This window comes from Neoarius graeffei, chromosome 22 (assembly GCF_027579695.1).
Source record: "Neoarius graeffei isolate fNeoGra1 chromosome 22, fNeoGra1.pri, whole genome shotgun sequence".
In the NCBI taxonomy this organism is placed as follows: Eukaryota; Metazoa; Chordata; class Actinopteri; order Siluriformes; family Ariidae; genus Neoarius; species Neoarius graeffei.
The window spans coordinates 11,951,311-11,975,155 of record NC_083590.1 but is presented as its reverse complement, the minus strand read 5'-3'; the positions used below and the strand labels follow the sequence as shown (position 1 = coordinate 11,975,155).

The 23,845-nt window shown below is 42.3% G+C and overlaps 1 protein-coding gene across 1 annotated transcript in view; it reads left to right on the top strand.

Moving 5' to 3' along the window:
• The window catches only part of txn2 (thioredoxin 2), a 24,508-nt gene extending 2,237 nt beyond the window's left edge, over positions 1-22,271 (top strand). The window contains exons 2-4 of the mRNA XM_060904391.1: positions 7,667-7,917; positions 19,715-19,838; positions 21,466-22,271. Coding sequence (XP_060760374.1) covers positions 7,667-7,917; positions 19,715-19,838; positions 21,466-21,582 — 492 coding nt within the window. The 3' untranslated portion in view covers positions 21,583-22,271. The remainder of the gene's footprint in view (positions 1-7,666; positions 7,918-19,714; positions 19,839-21,465) is intronic.
• The last annotated feature ends 1,574 nt before the right edge of the window (positions 22,272-23,845 follow it).

Below are 23,845 nucleotides of genomic sequence, written 5' to 3'. Positions count from 1 at the left end.
AGATTTTGAGAGAATTTTGAAAGAGAAAGACGCGTTGAACACTTGAAAGGAATGTGTATTGATGATAATAGCTGGCTTTTTTTCATGGTCTATCAGATATATTCCATTCAGCTACTCATCTTCGACTTGTTCACCATCATGCTAGCTGCATGGAATATATCTGATAGACCATGAAAAAAAAGCCAGCCATTATTATTATACATACACAATTGATGGAACAAACCTGGTGGCCATGTTTGTTTACAAATTTTCACAGTCGCTCGCTAGCGCAGAAGTTTTACATGTAATACGCAGCTTATTTCATTTTCAATTCACTGTAACAGTTTATTGCAGACGGCGCTGGCGAAGAAAGAAATGCTTCTGCACATGCGCAACAGAACTTTCTCATTGGATATTTGCATCAGCTCCGACGTGTGACGTCATGTTGTCTTGACAACCATGTAAACCATGTTCAACGCTCGTTCTCCATTTTTTTAGAGTGACGTGATGCACACAGGATAAGCGATATGCTAACAATATTGCATGCTATCAAACCAAATGAATGAAACCTGCTAGAAGGGAAGAGAACACATGTTTTTATTCCATCGAAAAAGTGTCCTGGATAGATGATAATTCCTAACGTTTCACTCCGATGACATCACTCCCAGTGTATTCCCACCGACTTGTCAAAATGGTGAACCGGTTCAAAATTTAAATTCTTTTGATTTAACTTTGTGTGTGTGTGGGGGGGGGGGTGGATGGATGTCCCCATATAATCGGGGTGGGCAATTATTTTTTCCATAGGGCCACATGAGAAACAGAAAACTTTGTGGAGGGCCGGACCATAAGGCTGAACTAAATTCTGCATAATATTAATTGTATTTCTTTATATAAAGCAGTAAATAACATTTGTTTTTACAAGCTGCTAAGAGTATGGAAAAAACGAGGTTGCCTTACAAAAAATGTCATTTATTCAATCAAATTTCCCAAAACAAAACAATGGTTAACAAAATGTGAACGTTTGTACCTTTTTTTTTTTTTTTTTTTTTTTTTCCGGTCACATTCACCCCAAAACACAATAAAGACATCACAATATTGTCTTTCTACTCCAAATATCAAACAAGATGCATCATATAATAATGATGCCCACATTTGTAGTCTAATCACCTCATTTGGTGTTTTTTATTTGTTCAGTGAGAGAAATCCAGTCTCTTTTGGTCTTTAACGAGTGCATCAGAGTCAGGTTGAATGTCTGAGGTGGAGATGCGAAGCACAGCTGACACATGATCATCAGTCCATTCGGTGTAGGCATAGATTTACATAGAAGACTAGATGCCTCGTCCCCGTTGCCCGTCAACGAAGTCGAACGTCCGCACATGGCGGCCATCTTACCTCAGATAGCTGGCTTACCCATTACACTGTGTTGGTAGCGATATGTACTTTTCAGATGACCGTAACTTCCTCAAATTTCAATCGCTATTCAAACGGTTTGGTTTGTTATATTAAAAAAAACAAACAGAAGTATGTATTTATGATATTAATGATGAATAATCATTTTATGTTTTAAAAAAATACGCATAGCTTGGCGAAAATATTCCAGTATACTACAGACTGTAAGACAGGATGCATGCTGAAATTCCTCTGCTGTGAGAAGCCTAACACTGCATACTTATGGATAACTGCGGCCTTAGGACAAATAACCATACAATTTATTTCCAATTTTTAGTGAAAATATTTTTACATGTGATAGGGCCGTAGGGGAAGCTAAAGTTAAATAAACCGCTTACTCACTTCAGAAATACTTCATCCACCTCAAAAACCTAATGCACTCACATCATAGCATAATAACAAATGTAAACTCACATCATAGCATAATAACAAATGCACTGCCCGAGTAAGTAATGGTATAAAACAGTGACAGCGACTCATGGTAGTTTGTGACAAAAAAAAGCATTTAATTAATCACATGTGGTTATACTTCCAAGGATAAAAAGATATCTGGGCAATTCCATGTAAATGTCAACCTCACCATGCAAAAATAAAGCAACATGTAATACATCAAAACCACTCCCAGAGATCTCACCTAGGCCTGTATTTTACAGATGTGAATAAGTTGAACCAATTTGCAACCAACCTAATATGTCACTGTCAGTCTTTCTTTCTTATAATGTAAAACCCAAGCTAAAATCAACTTTGATGATGTACAATTCTATATTATTGCCACAAGCCACAGAAACGTATGCTAAAATCCACAAAACAGCAAAACAATAGCCATCCTAAATATTATTTAAGAACTTTGATAGTTTTAGCTGATATTTAGAGAGTTTTTCAAAGGGTTATGGTGGTTAAATTGCTGATTTTCTAAACATATGCCATGTCTATTTCAGACGCGTCACATCCATAACGGAATTTCGTCACATCCATAACGCTGACTTTTCCTTCCGAAACTCTGCATGAAATACAAAATATTTTAAACAAAGATTTTTTAATATTCACCTTGGACCCCTCTATCAAATGGATATCTCCATTTCGACATTAGGTTTACAATTTCAGAGTTTGATAAAAATGGACAGTCACCCAAGAAAAGTGATACTTTTTCTGTCACATCCATAACGCATCTTTTATTGGCGTTTTCTGGCATGCCCTAGATGTACTATGGGAATTGTTCTTGTTCTATCACTTCTCCAGTATGGTACAGCCTTAAAATATGCAACACCTGTTTAAATACTGGGAGACAATAAAACATGCACTGGGTCATTTGTTGCCATTTTGAGTTCAAGTGTCACGTCCATAACGCTGGAATTGCTCATCTTTACATTTACAAAAAGAACATTCAAAGCTGATTATCATGTCAAAGTCAATATATGTTAGCACAGAAGATTGAAATTTCATTTGACTAGGCTCCAATGTGCAGTTAAAATAAAACTAGACATACTGATATAAACATCTACAATTAAAACACACACAGACACACACATCATCTTGTCATCAAAGTCAGTACTTTGATTTCCTGTAAATCATAATGCGAGTGCTGTGCTTGCGTAAGTCTTCATACCCCTTGTCTGTGGTAAGATGGCCGCCCTGCGCGGACGTTCTGGAATACGCGGTGAGGAATCTAGTCTTCTATGTAAATCTATGGGTGTAGGTATCAGATCTACAGATTGGCTCGGGCTCCGGCGCCTGCTGGTGACGTCACACTATGTGATTGGCTGGACCGTTTGAAGGATGACGTACAAGTTTGTGGTTGGTCTGGACAAATTACGGAAGTAGTTATCGCGGGATTAGGTTTCGTGGGATTTCATGTCCTGTTCATGTCGCGCGCATAGCGTTTTTGTTGAACACAACTTCAAAATAAAAGCAATGCACATTCAGTCCATGCATGAGGTAAAATTAGAAAATACGTTTATTTTGTAATTTCTAATTAACCTTACGCGGGCCGGTCAGAATGAACCAAAGGGCCGGATGCGGCCCGCGGGCCGGAAAATGCCCAGGTCTGCCATATAATATAAAGAACACTACATGGTGGCGTGAAATGTGTGTTATTTACCAGCTGGGAGGTCCGTATGGTGAAATACCGTGACCGAGGTCTTGAAAGTACTGAGCGAGGCCCTCTGGGTCGAGGTCAGTATTTAAGGCTGAGGTCACGGTATTTCACCATACGGACTGACCGTAAGCTGGTAAATATTATATTTATTTATTTTTTCTTTACCAAATTCTAACAAAATTAAAGCCGCAAGCGGCCTCGACGGGCCCTCGCGCCAGCGGCCAAGGGGGGGCGGGGGCATGCGTCCCCGCGAAAAACCTTCCACAGCTTCTTCAGCAAGAGACATTACACCCACAATGGCGACAAAGCACAGAATTGGACACATGGCAACAATAGGGTCTCGCACTGTACGGTGCTCGGGGCCTAATAATAATGGTTCTCAGTAGCGGTGGCAGTCCAAGAAAAAGTGGCAAAATTTCGAGCGTAGTCGACCATGGCAAGCGCCCCAATAAGGGTCTTGTAAAGAGTTTGCTTGCCAAGTTTGACAAATCAGAAGCTGCAATATCATTTCTGCCATAACCAGCACCCCCAGGGGCGAAAGTGCACAAAATTTGGCGTATATGTCAGGTGAGCTATGAAGAGTTTGCGTATGAAGTTTGAAGACAATTGAGTAAATAGAAGATGAGATATAGATTGTAGAAGAAGAAATTTTGTTTTTTCCCATGTCAGTAGGTGGCGCTATGCTGTACATGAGCGATTATGAGATGGAAAAATAAGTGTCTACAACAGCAACGCACTATCACAACGTAGTGGTGTGAAGGAAAAGCATGATGGAATTATTTACCAAAAACCCGTTTTGGAGAAAGTGCGACGGCCAAAAACAGCGCCCCCCATGGACGAAAATTCCCAAAATGTGGTATACATGACATGGGAGGTAGTAAGAGGGTGGCCGTGAAGTTTGATCAAATTTGAGGAAAGACTGGAATTTTTGCCCAAAAATAGCGCCCCCAGTGGCGACATATCACAGAAAGTGGGTAACATGTCAGAAGCCCAATGAGTGATCTGCGTGTGATGTATGAGCAGTTTTGAGCAATTAGAAGATTTGTTATGAATTTTTAAGCATGTTAAATTTTGAAGTGAAAATTGATTGACGTATAACTTCTGAACGGTTTATCCTACGTGAAACGTATTTAGTAACTTTAGTCAGCCATGTCTGTAGATGATGTGTATCAATTTTGGTGACATTCCCATGAACGGTCTAGGAGGAGTTGCGCCGTGTTCGTGGCCATGCATTTCGCACAAAAGTGAAATAACCTCACTTCCTGTTGGGCGTGGCTAATGCATTGGCATTACATTTTTGTCCGGCTTAGTGAGATACATATGCGTACCAAATGGCATGCCACTACTACAAACTATATGGCAACCAGGCACCTTAATGCGGGAGGCCAAAATCACAACGACTTAGGGGGCGCTATAGAGGCCCTGAGCCCCGGCCAAGTTTGGGCTTTTGGTTCTGAGTAGCGGTGGCAATTCTCGGAACTGGCGCCAAATTTCGTGCGTTTTCGGCCATGGCAAGCGCCCCGAAAATGGCCCAACAGCGGAGAAAAATAAAGAAGGGCCCTCGCGCCAGCGGCCAAGGGGGGCGGGGGCATGCGTCCCCGCGAAATACCTTCCACAGCTTCTGCAGCAAGAGACATTACTCCCACAATGGCGACAAAGCACAGAATTGGACACATGGCAACAATAGGGTCTCGCACTGTACGGTGCTCGGGGCCTAATAATAATAATCCTTCAAAAACAATAGGGTCTCGCACTGTACGGTGCTCGGGCCCTAATAATAATAACTAGAAACTATATGCCAAGCAGGCACCTTAATGCAAGAGGCAAAAATCACAACACGTTAGGGGGCACTATAGAGGCCCTGAGGCCCGCCTGGATCTGGGCTTCTGGTTCTCAGGAGCGGTGGCAGTCTAAGATAAAGGAGCCAAATTTCGTGCGTTGTCGACCATGGCAAGCGCCCCAATAAGGGTCTTGTAAAGAGTTTGCTTGCCAAGTGTGACAAATCAGAAGCTGCAATATCATTTTTGCCATAACCAGCACCCCCAGGGGCGAAAGTGCACAAAATTTGGCGTATATGTCAGGTGAGCTATGAAGAGTTTGCGTATGAAGTTTGAAGACAATTGAGTAAATAGAAGATGAGATATAGATTTTTGAAGAATAAATTTTTTGGTTTTTCCCATGTCAGTAGGTGGCGCTATGCTGTACATGAGCGATTATGAGTTGGAAAAATAAGTGTCTACAACAGCAACGTACAATCACAAGGTAGTGGTGTGAAGGAAAAGCATTATGGAATTATTTACCAAAAACCCGTTTTGGAGCAATTGCGTCGGCCAAAAACAGCGCCCCCCATGGACGAAAATTCCCAAAATGTGGTATACATGACATGGGAGGTAGTAAGAGGGTGGCCGTGAAGTTTGACCAAATTTGAGGAAAGATTGGATTTTTTGCCCAAAAATAGCGCCCCCAGTGGCGAAACATCACAGAAATTGGGTAACATGTCAGAAGCCCAATGAGTGATTTGCGTGTGAAGTATGAGCAGTTTTGAGCAATCAGAAGATTTGTTATGAATTTTTAAGCATGTAAAATTCTGCATTGAAAATTGATTGACGTATAACTTCTGAACGGTTTATCCTACGTGAAACGTATTTAGCAACTTGTGTCAGCCATGTCTGTAGATGATGTGTATCAATTTTGGTGACGTTCCTATGAACGGTCTAGGAGGAGTTGCGCCGTCTTCGTGGCCATGCATTTCGCACAAAAGTGAAATTACCTCACTTCCTGTTGGGCGTGGCTAATGCATTGGCATTACATTTTTGTCCGGCTTAGTGAGATACATATGCGTACCAAATGGCATGCCACTACTACAAACTATATGGCAACCAGGCACCTTAATGCGGGAGGCCAAAATCACAACGACTTAGGGGGCACTATAGAGGCCCTGAGCCCCGGCCAAGTTTGGGCTTCTGGTTCTGAGTAGCGGTGGCAATTCTCGGAACTGGTGCCAAATTTCGTGCGTTTTCGTCCATGGCAAGCGCCCCGAAAATGGCCCAACAGCGGAGAAAAATAAAGAAGAAGAAGAAGAAGAAGAAGACGGAAGAATAATAATAGTGAACTCTTACAAGAACAATAGGGCCTTCGCCCATTCGGGCTCGGGCCCTAACGAGAGCGCCCGAAAGGGAAAACCGAGCCGAGTTGCCATTTTGAATCCTCATTCACGGCTGTAATGCAAATGGCTTCCTCCTCGGTATACAAGTGCACTTTCATGGCAGGAAAAACACTACATTTTGCCACCTATGTAGTCCCCTATTTATACAAAATTGAGTCATTCAGGATTCAGCCATGTTTTTGCTCAGCGTTAGCAACAGTTACAGGTTTTTAGCTTTCTCCTGAAATTATTATTTTTTTTTCCTTCCTCAGGGCAGTAAAACTCGCTTTTGCTGTGAAGACTCGTTATCGCTATCCATGCTGTAAAATTAATGCTATTCTCCTGAGAAATGCTGGCAAAAATTTATAAGATTTGAGAATCTTATAAAAAAAAAAAAAAGAGAAATGTTGACAAATTCTACTATGTTTGTTGTGAACGAGCGAGTCGCCAGAGGTCTGTAACTGGGGTCCGTATCGTAGAATACGGACCCGCTCGCCAGCCAATCAGAGCGCAGGATTTGATGGAAACCGCACCGCGAAAAAAATAAATGAAGTTTATCTTCATATTTTTCAACACAAGAAGATAAACGTCATATCTTCATGCCACTGTGTAATATCCTCCTATATACGACATAATTGATGTCATATCCACCGTTTTATAGTGTTTATATCTCACCCAGAATGTTTGACAGATCATAATACCAAAAAAAAAAAAAGATAATTGTGCTAGGTGTGTAAAAGGTGTGTAAATTTCCTCGTTCCGCTGATGTGATGCACGTCTCGATAGGTAGTGTACGGTACAGGGAGAGAATGATGCAGTTTATGATTCGGTTCATTTAAACTGAACGTGGTGTAGTTGTGAATGATGCGACGGTGTTGTAGGCGGCTGGACTGATTTTTCTGATTCGACTGGGTGTTTGTGCTTTTTATGTAGAAAGTCAGTTATTTGTGAGAAAGTGCTGCTGATCTTTACTATACGTCTCCTCTCCTCTGTCTCAGATGGCTACTCGGCTGCTCGTCAGGAGGATCTGGGCCGTCTCTGTGAAAGACTTCCGCCGCCTTCCCGCCATCACATCACTCTTGTCCTCGTCACGCACCCCCTCCTTCCACGCACAGTCGTTCCTGTCTGCTTCTCGCTCCCTCTCTCTGTCCTCACACAGGTGTATCTCCTTCAACGTGCAGGACCATGACGATTTCACCAAGAGGGTCATCAACAGCGACCTGCCCGTGCTCGTGGACTTCCACGCACAGTACGTATTCTCAGAGCGCCACGGCTTCTGATCCTCACAGTGGGCGGAGTTTCGGCGCTTGCGTAGCTGCACGCTTCCGAAGCAGGTTTAGACACGTTTCGAGTGCGTGCTCCTTCCTGTAAGAGCGCCCCCAGCAGGGACTCCAATTCAACCCAGGTTTGATTGCGTTAGTTCATGTTCTCTTCCCGAGCGCAGGGCGATGTGTTCACTGCTGAAGGACGCTCAGGCTCCGTCTCGTACAGGTTACATCACAGCGCTGCTGAACACTCGATTCTGATCGGTCGGATTAATTTGTTGATTAACGTTCTATAAACCGTAGCGCAGGTTTATACAGGATTAATTAATGCACTCATTCTGATGTGTCATGGTTTCTATAGTAACAACTCATTCACAGGGACCCCCATATAAACGGGTTTAAAACAGAGATGTTTTATTTAAGTTATGGGAGGAGTCTCCAGTATCGGGACGGAGCATTACGCTCTCTCACCAACACAAGCGGGAATAAACGCATAAAACCTAATGTCTTTCTTTAACAATGTAATTGTTAGCAAATTTCTGGTGTGTAATGATTTAAGTTATTCCACGAAATCGAGTTGTACATGAGCTGATGGCCGACGAGGCACGTAGCACCAAATTGTCTGTAATCCATGTACAACGAGATTGAGTGAGTGGAATAACTGGTTTTATTCTATCCACATTCACTGGGTTTTGAGAAACGGAGCTTTTTTTTTTTTTTGCAAACTTTATACAAAACGTCCAACAAAATAATTTCTGCTTGGAATGTAAACAAACCGGTGAAATGACAGGAGCAATTTGTGAAAAATGCGATGATAATTCTTGAAAAAAAAAACCTCTTCCATATTTTGTTGCTTTTTGTATTTTTGGGGGTTTTGTTTTCGAATCGAGTTTTTATTTCATCCTCTGGTTCGGCAGCACGCGCCGCCATTTTGTTTTTCTCTACTTGTAGTACGTTAGCTGATATCCCAGTAGTAGAGTAGCCAATCGGAGCGCGCAGTTGCTCATATCCAGTGAATGTAGACAGAATATTTAACAATTATTTGCTGAAGGTGAAGTGTGAATAATGAGAGATGAAGTTGAGGATGATATTCACTGAGCCTGAGGCGGGTAATTGTTTAAGTTTAAATCAAAGTCCTTCCCGTGCCATATGGCACATAGGGGCGGTGCCAATCTCCATTTCGTAGCCCTCGGCCTATTGCCTGGCTAGGGTTACGGTGGGGGGCGTGTCCTCTGGTAACCGCGAGAGTTTTACTCCCTACTAGCATCTGTATAGATAGTTTTCACTGACGTCACGGCATTCCGGGGAACGCCCCCCAGCCGCCATCTTGCGGGGCAAACAAAATGGACCGTCGCCACTACCGGCTACGTTATCTCAGACGAATTTATTAAGTTATATAGTCAGTTTTCTAAAATAAAGATCAATGTCGGCAAAATCAAGCAAACGGAAGTATAGACCCCTTCGCATGTTTGTAAACAAACAGACCGTTGCCAGGATGCGCGCGCAGCCTGGACTCAAACAATGGCGCTGCCCATAGACCGGCATTATGAGCTGTCAGATTATGCAAAACAATTGTCGTTACAAGATCGAGAATGCTACATAAATAAGTTAACTCTAACAAGTGGACATCGCCTACCGGATCCGCATTTAATTAAAGAGTGGACGGATGATGTTAGTAAGCTCTCTGTTTTAATCAAATTATGCCAGTGGCAATGTGGCTTTAGCTACAACAGCAAATCCCAACACTAAACAGCAATTTGCAGGAGGTAATGGCATGAAAGGAATGATAGTGTAAAGAGTGCAGCTAAGAGAAATCAGAGCTGCGTAAAAAGCGAGAGGCAGAGAGCAGAAATGAAACTGAACGGGGCGGGAGCTAGGTTAGAGCAGTCAACGTAAGTTGGCATTTAGAGTGAGGGCACACAATTTAACCTTTCCATCCTTGCTTTAAAATTGTGATTTTCAGCATACACAAATAATGATGGCACAAAATCTGGACTGCTTGAGTCAAGCGAGACCTCTCCTACAAACAAAACTGCATGCTAAGCTAAGTTAACATGCTAACAATATTCATTACATTGTGTAACTATGACCCAGCTAATCAGACAAACGTTACCAAAGTATTTTGCTACATCAATAAACGAAGACTAGAAAGAATAAAAAAGAAAGATTTAATAAATAGCCTGATCTTACCTGTGATGAAGTGGGCGCTGCAAACCCGCGCATTTTTGATGGTGCTTTCATCCCAGTCTACACGTTTGATGGCTTGTAGCCATAGACGTCGGCGATTTTTTTTTATTTACAACCCCGATTCCAAAAAAGTTGGGACAAAGTACAAATTGTAAATAAAAATGGAATGCAATAATTTTCAAATCTCAAAAACTGATATTGTATTCACAATAGAACATAGACAACATATCAAATGTCAAAAGTGAGACATTTTGAAATTTCATGCCAAATATTGGTTCATTTGAAATTTCATGACAGCAACACATCTCAAAAAAGTTGGGACAGGGGCAATAAGAGGCTGGAAAAGTTAAAGGTACAAAAAAGGAACAGCTGGAGGACCAAATTGCAACTCATTAGGTCAATTGGCAATAGGTCATTAACATAACTGGGTATAAAAAGAGCATCTTGGAGTGGCAGCGGCTCTCAGAAGTAAAGATGGGAAGAGGATCACCAATCCCCCTAATTCTGCGCCGACAAATAGTGGAGCAATATCAGAAAGGAGTTCAACAGTGTAAAACTGCAAAGGGTTTGAACATATCATCATCTACAGTGCATAATATCATCAAAAGATTCAGAGAATCTGGAAGAATCTCTGTGCGTAAGGGTCAAGGCTGAAAAACCATACTGGGTGCCCGTGATCTTCGGGCCCTTAGACGGCACTGCATCACATACAGGCATGCTTCTGTATTGGAAATCACAAAATGGGCTCAGGAATATTTCCAGAGAACATTATCTGTGAACACAATTCACCGTGCCATCCGCCGTTGCCAGCTAAAACTCTATAGTTCAAAGAAGAAGCCGTATCTAAACATGATCCAGAAGCGCAGACGTCTTCTCTGGGCCAAGGCTCATTTAAAATGGACTGTGGCAAAGTGGAAAACTGTTCTGTGGTCAGACGAATCAAAATTTGAAGTTCTTTATGGAAATCAGGGACGCTGTGTCATTCGGACTAAAGAGGAGAAGGACGACCCGAGTTGTTATCAGCGCTCAGTTCAGGAGCCTGCATCTCTGATGGTATGGGGTTGCATTAGTGCATGTGGCATGGGCAGCTTACACATCTGGAAAGACACCATCAATGCTGAAAGGTATATCCAGGTTCTAGAGCAGCATATGCTCCCATCCAGACGACGTCTCTTTCAGGGAAGACCTTGCATTTTCCAACATGACAATGCCAAACCACATACTGCATCAATTACAGCATCATGGCTGCGTAGAAGAAGGGTCCGGGTACTGATCTGGCCAGCCTGCAGTCCAGATCTTTCACCCATAGAAAACATTTGGCACATCATAAAACGGAAGATACGACGAAAAAGACCTAAGACAGTTAAGCAATTAGAATCCTACATTAGACAAGAATGGGTTAACATTCCTATCCCTAAACTTGAGCAACTTGTCTCCTCAGTCCCCAGACGTTTAGAGACTGTTGTAAAGAGAAAAGGGGATGTCTCACAGTGGGAAACATGGCCTTGTCCCAACTTTTTTGAGATGTGTTGTTGTCATGAAATTTAAAATCACCTAATTTTTCTCTTTAAATGATACATTTTCTCAGTTTAAACATTTGATATGTCATCTATGTTCTATTCTGAATAAAATATGGAATTTTGAAACTTCCACATCATTGCATTCCGTTTTTATTTACAATTTGTACTTTGTCCCAACTTTTTTGGAATCGGGGTTGTATTTTTTTTTTTTTTTTTTTTTTTTTTTTTTTTTTGGAATGGGTGAGATCCTGCTGGAATTCTGAACATTTTAACCCCATCACTGCTACGATTCTGACACCTGACAACACAACAACTAGGCATTCGCTGAGTCTTTTTTGAGTCCAGGCTGCGCGCGCAATTTCCGCTTACGTATGAATGACGTTTACTGCGAAGGGGTCTATATGGATGCATTGGACGACATCTCACGACAACGGTATGCAGCCAAACTGGCCTTGATTGGGGGAATTGACCCCTACGAAGTGGACAAAGAAGCATTTTCAAGTGACTATGCAGGGCTGCCATCCATATCGTACCCTGATATTGTGAACTATTTCGTGAATAGTAAAAGCGCCTACACACTTGACGACCTCAAAGCATACAAGTCGCTGGGGTCATACAATTATTTTGTCTGTGGCTGGGCCCGTGAAGTCCATCATATAAAAACCAGTGAGAGCCGTGTCCTAATTACAGCCAAGGTATGTAAACATTGGAATTTTAGAGCTCTCAACACTGCATATAAATGTGTGTGTATAATATCGAGTTGATTACAATGTAAACGTACACTCAGCGGTTCCAATTAGGCATTCTCTAGATTGTTTACATGATGTTTTGTTTTCCAAAAACAAACTTAAACACAATTGATTGTTTATTTAAACAACTTGCCACTTTATAAAATGATCGGAGCAGACTTTGCTGTGTTTGGAAGGCTGATAATCCTTGCGGTTGATTCTCGCAAGCCATAGATTTCTCCTTTGTATGCTGAGTTTCTTTGTTTGCTCGCCTTCGTGCTCCCGTACAGTGGGAATTCCATAAAAGCTCCGCTTGACTTCATCATCTGACCTATTATGACAGCCGTGAATACAACAGGTGTGCACTATTGCTAGCTTTAAATAGTAATAATATGAGTGATTCCACGCTTATGGGTACTGAAATGGTGACATGAACTTATTTTTAAAAATTCACCTAAAACCATTTCTTTTTTTTACCATCAGGTCACAAAACATGTAATCTTTAATGAATGATGTGTTAAAAGATAACTTTAATTTTCTGAGATGTAATAAAAACATATTTATATGCCAAAATCAGAACGTAACAGAAGTGTTGTGGACATATATATTCTCAATTTTAACAATGTAGAATTACTTTTTGAAACCTAGGAAGGTGATGTTTTAGCAAATATAATTAATAAACATGTGTAGTAGAATAAACATACACATTCTTTCAATAAGATTAACATGGTATATAGCTAGATTGTAATTAATTTGTAACAGACGCGAGATGGACAATCGTAACAGAAGTAATGTAACAGACATCATTTTGGAACTCATAGGCTTGACTTTGGCATATAAATGTTTTTATTACATCTCAGAAAATTAAAGTTATCTTTTAACATATCATTCATTAAAGATTACATGTTTTGTGACCTGATGGTAAAAAAAGAAATGGTTTTAGGTGAATAAGTTCATGTCCCCATTTCAGTACCCATAAGCGTGGAATCACTCATATATAAATAAACGTAACTCGCACGTTACAATGTGTGCTCAGTGACCCGAACGGTAAGCTAGCCCCGCAAGATGGCCGCCACCAGGGAATCCCCGACTCTGTGACGTCATGTGAAAACTATCTATTGCAGCGTGCCTTGCCAGATGGCAGTAGGCACCATTTTTATGATGGTCTTTGGTATGACCCGACCACGAGTAGAACTCGCGATCTCCCGATCGAGAGGCGGACACGCTAACTGCTAGGCCAACTCGCAGTAGGGTGGGGTTTTTTTTTTTTTTTTTTTAAGTTTTAAATACACAGGTTTTTTTTTTTTTTTTTTTTTTTTAAATCCTTTATTTCACACTTCAAACTCATCATGTAAATGTAATAACGGTGCGGCACAGACTTGTCACTGATCTACGCCGAGTTGCATAAAATCCTTTATTTTGAAACTGATAAAATAAATCACAGTTCCACCTTACCTTTGAATAGTTTTAAAACTTCGGAGCATCTTTTAATGCTTTTATTTTAGGAGCAGAATTTTCTTTCATCCTCTGTAATTCTTCCTCACTTACAGTGACGAAGCCATCGGCCGCCGTTTTGCCGAATCGCTCGAGGTGATTATCAAGAAATACAGTAGTCCAAATCTCTCGACCAATCAGCACGCAGGATTTTCTATAATCACCTGTGTATTTATGCTAAAATGTAATAACTTCAGGACGTGCTGCACCTGGAGGAAATAACCTTTAAGGTAGCAAACTCCACTTCATCGCGCCATCCATTCATCACTGATTATTTTCCTATAATAGCATGATGCAGAGTGATTTTATTACAACCCCGGTTCCAAAAAAGTTGGGACAAAGTACAAATTGTAAATAAAAACAGAATGTAATAATCTACAAATCTCAAACTGATATTGTATTCACAATAGAACATAGACAACATATCAAATGTCGAAAGTGAGACATTTTGAAATTTCATGCCAAATATTGGCTAATTTGAAATTTCATGACAGCAACACATCTCAAAAAAGTTGGGACAGGGGCAATAAGAGGCTGGAAAAGTTAAAGGTACAAAAAAGGAACAGCTGGAGTGGCAGCGGCTCTCAGAAGTCAAGATGGGAAGAGGATCACCAATCCCCCTAATTCTGCGCCGACAAATAGTGGAGCAATATCAGAAAGGAGTTCCACAGTGTAAAATTGCAAAGAGTTTGAACATATCATCTACAGTGCATAATATCATCAAAAGATTCAGAGAATCTGGAAGAATCTCTGTGCGTAAGGGTCAAGGCCGGAAAACCATACTGGGTGCCCGTGATCTTCGGGCCCTTAGACGGCACTGCATCACATACAGGCATGCTTCTGTATTGGAAATCACAAAATGGGCTCAGGAATATTTCCAGAGAACATTATCTGTGAACACAATTCACCGTGCCATCCGCCGTTACCAGCTAAAACTCTATAGTTCAAAGAAGAAGCCGTATCTAAACATGATCCAGAAGCGCAGACGTCTTCTCTGGGCCAAGGCTCATTTAAAATGGACTGTGGCAAAGTGGAAAACTGTTCTGTGGTCAGACGAATCAAAATTTGAAGTTCTTTATGGAAATCAGGGACGCCGTGTCATTCGGACTAAAGAGGAGAAGGACGACCCAAGTTGTTATCAGCACCCAGTTCAGAAGCCTGCATCTCTGATGGTATGGGGTTGCATTAGTGCGTGTGGCATGGGCAGCTTACACATCTGGAAAGACACCATCAATGGTGAAGGGTATATCCAGGTTCTAGACCAACATATGCTCCCATCCAGACGACGTCTCTTTCAGGGAAGACCTTGCATTTTCCAACATGACAATGCCAAACCACATACTGCATCAATTACAGCATCATGGCTGCGTAGAAGAAGGGTCCGGGTACTGAACTGGCCAGCCTGCAGTCCAGATCTTTCACCCATAGAAAACATTTGGCGCATCATAAAATGGAAGATACGACAAAAAAGGCCTAAGACAGTTGAGCAACTAGAATCCTACATTAGACAAGAATGGGTTAACATTCCTATCCCTAAACTTGAGCAACTTGTCTCCTCAGTCCCCAGACGTTTACAGACTGTTGTAAAGAGAAAAGGGGATGTCTCACAGTGGGAAACATGGCCTTGTGAGATGTGTTGTCATGAAATTTAAAAATCACCTAATTTTTCTCTTTAAATGATACATTTTCTCAGTTTAAACATTTGATATGTCATCTATGTTCTATTCTGAATAAAATATGGAATTTTGAAACTTCCACATCATTGCGTTCCGTTTTTATTTACAATTTGTACTTTGTCCCAACTTTTTTGGAATCGGGGTTGTACATACTAAGAATATGATGTACGCTACGTGTGTTTTATTCTAAAAGCAGATCTGAGCAAAACCTGTAAACACACTTGTGTTCCTGGAAGCCTCTAAAGCAGGGTCTTGAGCTAAATCTGTTTGGTTTTACCAAGCAGTGCAACTCTAAATGTCGTACTTGGAGTGACCACAGACATGATCTCGCTCCAGATCCTGACTTTTTTTTTTTTTTTCCACAGTTTTTGGTTTGAAAATAAACAGACGCTTATTTCCTACACTATGTCCTTGTGTACCCGAACGTGAAACCCAGATAACACCGATATGCTGTTCAAACATTACGTGTGTCCCTGAAGTACAGGACGCTTTTGGGCAAAAGTGGTGTTGTGGGTTTTTTTTTTTTTTTTTTTTGGGTTCAACTGGTTTCACCTCCTACAGCTTTAATAGCACTTTGCCTGCACAGCTGATGGAGGACATTTATCCTATATCCTGTTCCTCTGGAAACGGTGTACTATACTTAACTTCTACTATATCCACTATGCACTCGCTGGCCACTTTATTAGAAACATCCATCCACCTGCTGTTTTATGTAGTTCTCTAATTAGCCGATCCTGATCACTGTAGCATGGGTGTTGGTTTGAGCCAAATGTACTGGTTTGAGTATTTCAGAAACTGCTCATCTCCTGCAGTTTTCATGCACGAGTTTACACAGACAGAATGGTGCAAAAAACGCAGAGTGAGTGAGCGACCAGTTCTGCGGGTGGAAAGTAAACAAACTCCTTGTTGATAAGAGAGATGAGAGGAAAATGGACAGATTGGAAGGATATAGTAACTCGTATACTCACTCTTTACAACCGTGGTGATCAGAAAAGCATCTCAGCATGCAACAGAGAACAGAAGAACACATCGGGTTCCACTCCTGCAGCCAAGAACGGGGGTCTTGGACTCGAGAACAAGTTCCTATTAAAGTGATTGTCGTTTTGTCCTGAGTCACAAATGGCCCTTTTCCACTACCCTTTTTCAGCTCGCTTCAGCTCACTTCAGCCCGACACGGCTCGCGTTTCGACTACCAAAGAACAGCACGACTCGGCTCGCTTCAGCCCTGCTTAGCCCCTAAAACTCGCACGGTTTTGGAGTGGGGCTGAAGCGAGCCAAAGCGAGCTGAGTGAGGCTGGGGGCGTGAGCAGACACTCCCCTGTGCACTGATTGGTGAGGAGGAGTGTCCTCACATGCCCACACACGCCCTGCGAGCACGCTGGGATCTGTAAACACCGTAAACCCGGAAGAAGAAGAATTACGAATTACGAGAATTTCTGAAGCCTTATGCGCCTCGCCTCATCTATACGCTCTTGCCAGTATCTGTTGGCGTTGTCGGTGACAACAACCACAGAACCAAGACCAGCAACACTAACGACTCCATGTCCTCCATGTTTATTGTTTACTATTCGGGTCGTGAGACTACCGCTTAAAAGGTCACTGATGTCACTGTTTGTGCCGCCTAACGACATCACGTGACGTCCACCCACTTTCGCTAACTCCACCCAATGTGTCCACCCACTTCCAGCCAGCACGGTTCAGCGCGGTTGTAGTCGAAATGCAACTCCAACAGCCCCGCTCAGCTCGACTCAGCCCAACTCAGCACGGCACGGCTCAGCCGCGTTTGTAGTGGAAAAGCGGCAATAGACTACAGGAGTGTGTGGGGACATGTTCTGTTTGATAAAAACCATGTACTCTGTGCTTACACGCACCGTCATTTGTGTGCTGCCTCAGTGTGCGCTACTTCATGCAAAACGCTCTGAGCAGGCGTGTTGAAGTACAAGGTGGTGCTGATGCTCCCTGAGCTTGCTCATTGCTCCTAAACCGTTCACGCAGGAGCCGGTTCGCTCGCTGTATCCAATATTCTCTAAAATAAACACTTTTTCAAATTGTACACAGAAAATACCAGGAAACCACGACAATCAGGTGCTGTTTGGAGTCCTGCCTCTTAAGACTCTGTGTATTTATCATTCACATTTGAGTTGTTTGTGAACAATATGATGGTAAGGAAAGAATCCCTTGCTGAAGTTGGCGGTGTCTGACTGGTCAGTATGACCGATTTTTAGTAGCATTTTCACCACTCTGAAATTTTAAAGCTAGACGGCATTTCGATTTCATAAAATTTAGTTCCCTCTGAAATGTGGTCATTGTGATGTATTACAGAAATAAACGTATCTCACGAAATATCAGGCCATTCTGTGGCTGGGAAGTTATTTAATTTGAGGGGATTCCCGAGCAAATGTGCATGAAATCTCTCGCTTCGCGCAGTCAAGCAGACAGAGGAAGTCCGTGTGAGCGTGCATCTACAGGTTTCCCTTTGAGCGTGCACTGACAGTTCCATCATTCTGTCGCTAAACGAACAGCTGATCACACCGAGGTGCTCGCTGAGCGCCGATATTTATTAGTTTGGTCCTGTGTTTCCTTTCCTTCATATATAACATAACGTCTTTTCTTCTCGCTTTCTTTCCGTTACTGTAGTCGGTCTTTCACGGTTCATTCGCACACTCGCGTCTTCCATTTTTCTCTCCTGTTTCAAATTTGTATCCCACAATGCTTTGCGTGAACGGGGAGAGCCCACCATGTGATGTGATGTGATGCATGACGTAGTATCTTGAATTGGGTCATGGTGAAGCAGGAAAAAATAGTGGGGAATTTAGGGCCACATGGCCTTAAATTCATTAATTGTTCGGTTTTTAAAAAATAATAAAATTGGAAGTCTGTGATTCAAATTCAGTAGCTTTTGGTCACTAAACAAAAATAATTGGGCATCGGGGGGGAATTCTCTTTATGACCGGCACTTGAAAAATCTGAAAGGCAGTCTAGCTTTAAAAATGGATGATGTTTTATGTGACAGTGCCACACCTTGTTTGTCAGCCATCTTTGGTGTACTTTGTGAAAGCCAAATATTTGGCTGAGACTTTTTAAAACGTGCTGCATGACAATGGTTCTCGCAAATAATTTTAGTTCCTGTCCCTGCAGTGGAGTGTGTGTGTGTGTGGTTAAGCGTTTCTGAAACCCTGTGTAACTCCTTGATCTGAGACTCTCTAGTTGAGTCTGTGCGTTATTCCTCTTCCATACTGTTCACCCAGCGTGTAATTCAGGAGAACACCTGACCTTCATTTCACCCATTTTATCTCTTGCCCCACTTTTTATTTCCTCCATATCTTCTGTCTTGTCTTATCTTCATGGTTATGTTGATTATGGACTTGTTTATTGGTTAAGTGCCATAAAACAGTGTTATGGTTGGTTGCTGTTGGAAACAGGACCCGAAGCTGAACTCTGGATTGTGAGCTTTATTTAAAAAAAAAAAAATGCAGTTGTGTCCAGGATGTCATGGCTGATTTAATCTTGAGAAATTTAGGGCATAATCAGTGAAGTAGGTGTGGCGTCTGAACCTGTCAGGTTGAGCAAAAGGAGCATGTTCTCAGTGTCTCTGGCCTAGCAAAAGGGGTGTGGCTTTAATCTCATGGACCTCACAGAAGGGATGTGGTTTTGGTGCCTCAGGTGGAACTAAAGAGGCGTGGCTGCAGTGCCTCAGGCCTAGCAGAAGGTTTGTCATCTCTGGGCTTTCCAGGTGTAACAAAAGGGGTGTGTCTTGTGTCTAGGAAAAGGGGTATGGGTGGGTGTATCTTGCATCAAGGAGGCAAAGGAGGTCTTGCACCTTGAAAATCGTGTGCAGCTTGGGGGTCTTGGGCGTGGCCTAGGTAGGACTTGTGTGTAAAAAATCATGTGGCTTAGGCCTCTTGTGTTGAGGAAAAATGGGTGTGGCCTAGCAAAAGGAGTATGTTCTGGGTGTTTCATGCCTAGCCAAATGGGTGTGGCCTTTGCCTCTGGCCAAGCCAAAGGGGTGTGGTCCCCTGACATTCACCCACTTGCCCGCACCTCAGGGAATTCCGCATAAACACTAACCTGAGCTCAATGACTTGGAAAGAAAAATGCACTGTAATTGGGTTGTTCTAAAAAGTGATGTTTCTTAGGTAGGTCACAGATGTAATGATCCACATTTTGTGTGTGTAGCTGGTGTGGTCCCTGTAAGATCCTGGGCCCCAGGCTGGAGAAGGCCATTGCTAAGCAGGAGGGTCGTGTTGCCATGGCCAAAGTGGACATTGATGAACACACAGACCTGGCTATAGAGTATGGGGTAAGAACCAGTTCACAGAACACACACACACACAGATCTGCAGGTTCTACAGGCTGGTTTGTGTAAAACACCCACTCACACTTCATTACACTTAATCTTACAGGGAATCCACAAATAAATCAGTCATGCTCTCTAAACAATCCTACAGGCAGCTTAAACAAGGACAAAGCTGTTACATTTTCAAAACGCACAATCTTCAGTATCTCCTCTTGTCCTTGGATTGAGTACAAATGATAATATAAATACACACATTCCTGGAAGAACCCAGAGTTTCCTCGAGAATATAACGGAAATATCTCCAACGCTGAATCTATTTTTATAAAATGTAAAGAATACGGTACAACCGTGTGTCTGCTTAGTGCAGCAAAAGTCAGCAACCAAATAAGGAGAGGGTTAATCAGTGAATCCAACTAGAGACGAAGGGTAACACTCACTACGTTTACATGCACATAGAGAGAATCGAATTTCTGCCGTCGCTCGACTGAAATCGAAGTTCAAAATGCCATGTATACACCTTAATTCGGCTGAAATTGAACCGAACTTGATTTCTCGGAATCGAGCTACACGACCTAGTTTATGCGATTTCTGCCGAGCTACTTTGTGCATGTATACCCTATCGAGCTAGTTGTCGGGCTACTTCCGGGAGTGACGAGACCACAAGCGGGAAACACAACAGCCTCGGTCGGCATGACAACAGTAGTAGCGAGCAGCAGAAGAGGTCAGGAGGAACAAACGAAGAAGAGAAAATGTGGATGTAGAGCTCTCTGAAGTGTGGGTGGAGCACAGAGGACGGCAGGACAAAGCTTCTGGTACTAATAGGCTTTTTATTGTCAGACTTTTCAGTTTAACAGCCTACTTTTATTTTTGAGAGAGAAAAACACACACGCGCGCGCGCTGTGTTCTAGTCCTGGGATGAGCTGTCCCCTCTGCTCTCCCTCTGCCTCCTTAAATAGGGCGCGGTTACTGGGAAGACACACAAACACAGGTTAATTACCGTCAGGTGTAGTTATTCTGCCACTCACCTTCCCTGGCTCCGCCCTCCTGTCACAGACCGGCGCTTGACCACGCCCCCACTGCCACAGGCAAGCAGAAACGTGCACTTCTGGAGCAATGAGGAGACAGAGTTCATGCTCATTCAGCTTAAGGAGTTGAATATATTAAAATTCATGGACGGGAGAAAAACGCACAATGGAGAACACGGAACTGATAACTTTGTTTACGCTCTTGAATAGCTCTTCTTCATGACGACAACCGGAAGTGTACCAACACGATGGGGCGTGTTGCGCCACCTGTGGCTCGGGTGCACAATGCACCTCACACAATAGCCCGACTTCAGTTGTGTGCATGTAGGATTGGATTTCTCTGGCACCCTGCTGGGACCTTCAGCTCGATTACCGACAGCAGCTCGATTTGGATGTGCATGTAAACGTGGTCACTCGGCATGATGCTCCCACCACTGTGCTTCACCGAGTGGATGGAGATCGCAGGCTGATTGTACACACACCAGATTTATTGTCTGCTAAAACTAATTTAATATATTGATTGTTTTAATGTGAGTCAACAGATGATTCTTTACTAAGAGGAGGTTGTTGTTGTTTCATGTTCACTGATCTTGCACCTTTTCTAGGTATCTGCAGTTCCTACGGTGATAGCTATGCGTGGTGGTGATGTCATTGACCAGTTCGTAGGGATTAAAGATGAAGACCAGCTGGATTCTTTTGTCAACAAGCTTATTGGACAATGAACCTGTCAGTCAGAGCCTCAAACCCAGCCCTCTTTATACTTTAGTTCACACACACACGGCAAATCCACAAATTGTCCTGCGACTGTCTGGCTGTATCTGTTATGTTTGTCTGTCTGTCTGGCTGTCTGTCTGTCTACGCTTTGTTCTTTACTGACTTTTGCTGCTGAAAATAGTGAACTGTTTCAGATTTTGTGGGATTTTTTTTTTTTTTTTAATTCAAGGACCCCCCCCCCCCCTCCCAAAAAAAGTGCTGTCATAGAGGCTTCGTTTCTCCCTGCAGGTCCTGCTCTCCTCCACCAGAGGGCAGCTTTTCACTTTAAGCCAAGGCCACAGGAGGATGTGGCGTAATATTTATCTGAGATCCAGATTAAGGTCACTCTGTCTAATCCTGATGAATGAATGCAGCTCTACAGCAAGGCGAGAGTGCTGATCCCAGATCACTATTCTCACTTTAACCCCTCACACCACTCTTTTTATAAATAAATAAAAACAAGCAAGCAAGCGCTCGTGTATGGACGAGAGAATGGGTATGTCCTGATTGTCAGTTCTGACTGAATTTGAAGTTCTACTATGAAGCATGAGTGCTGATGATGGTGATTTGTAGATTTAATTTTGATATTAACTCCATAAATGGAGTGTAACGTGACCAGCTCTAATGGATTGAGGAATAAAGCAGATGGATGACGTTCTACCGCGAGTCTCGGAGCTCTTTCTTTTAGTGCCTCCTTTACAGTCATGCAGGAGGAACACTGGGGGAAAAAAATCCCCTTGGCTCTTAATGGACATGTCTGAAATTCCACTGTAATGAGTGTGTGTGTTTTAAAATAAATACCAGCTCTAATCTGCTGTGTTCAAATGAACCAAAGCCACTATGGCTTCAGTCACACAGCTGATGATGATATGGGCTGTTGGATGAGTGTTGGAAATAACCCACTGTTGTGTCTTGATTTCTGGCAGTGGTGTTCGGCAGCACTGCATGCTGGGTAATGTACAGGTACAGTGCTCTGTTTCGCTCTAGTGTTTTGTTTTTTAAGCCATCCCTATTCTAATGACCTTTTCAGATTTCTAACTGTTCCTAATGGATTTGAAGGAGTTCCTGGTGGTAATTTCATGAAATGTGTTGCTCCTAATGTTCTTTATCATTTTATATTCTGAAGGTAATCATCCACCTATGAAAGGACACACCATGATGCGTACCACCAGAACCTATGTACTTGTGTAACCAGAAAGTCCCTGATGGACTCCATTAGCTAATGCACACTACTACAAGTCCGGAGTTATATCTCAAACAACACACTTGGCAACCACCAGTCGCTCATGCTATGCTAATTTTACCAGTTAAACATCAGCCAACAATGTGATGTTCTTTATATTATATGGACACGTCCACAAAAAATGCACAAGTCAATCAAAAGAATTTTAATTTTGAACTGGTTCGCCGTTTTGACAACACACATCTACTCAGCAGGAAAACACTGGGAGTGACATAGAATAAAAGCGTGTTCTATTCCCTTCTAGCAGGTTTCATTCATGCAATATTGTTAGCATATCACTTATGCTACGTGTATTACGTCACTCTACCCAATGGAGGATGAGCGTCGAATATGGTTTACGATATTGCACGGTTGTCAAGACAACATGACGTCACACGTCGGAGCTGATGTAAATATCCAATATGAGAGTTTCCTGCTGTGCATGCGTACAAGCATTTCTTTGTTCGCGGGAAAACACCCGAACAGCTACCAAAACTTCATTAGATGTTCTTCATGCATGTTTGCAAGAGAAAAACATGCCAATGGATATCGAAAAACTGGAAGAGAGACGTAAAACTTATGCGCTAGCTAGCGACTGGGACAATTTGTAAACAAACATGGCTACCAGGTTTGCTTCATTAAATATGGAAGATTTTGAGAGAATTTTGAAAGAGAAAGACGTGTTGAACACCTGAAAGGAATGTGTATGTAATAATAAATAATAATAAGGGCTGGCTTTTTTTGTGGTATATCAGATATATTCCATTCATCTACTCGTCTTCGACTCGTTCAGTAACATGCTAGCTGAATGGAATATATCTGATGGACCACTCAGCCAATATTATTTAAATCTGTCACTCAGATGTCACCATGATGGATTTTGTATGAAAAAATGATTATAAACTACATAAATATAAATTTATGTCACTGTTTTGGGTTTCCATGTCCCAGATGGAGCTTGGATGAAAAATATGAGTGGCGTATTTAGCAGTAACATACTCGTGTCTGTA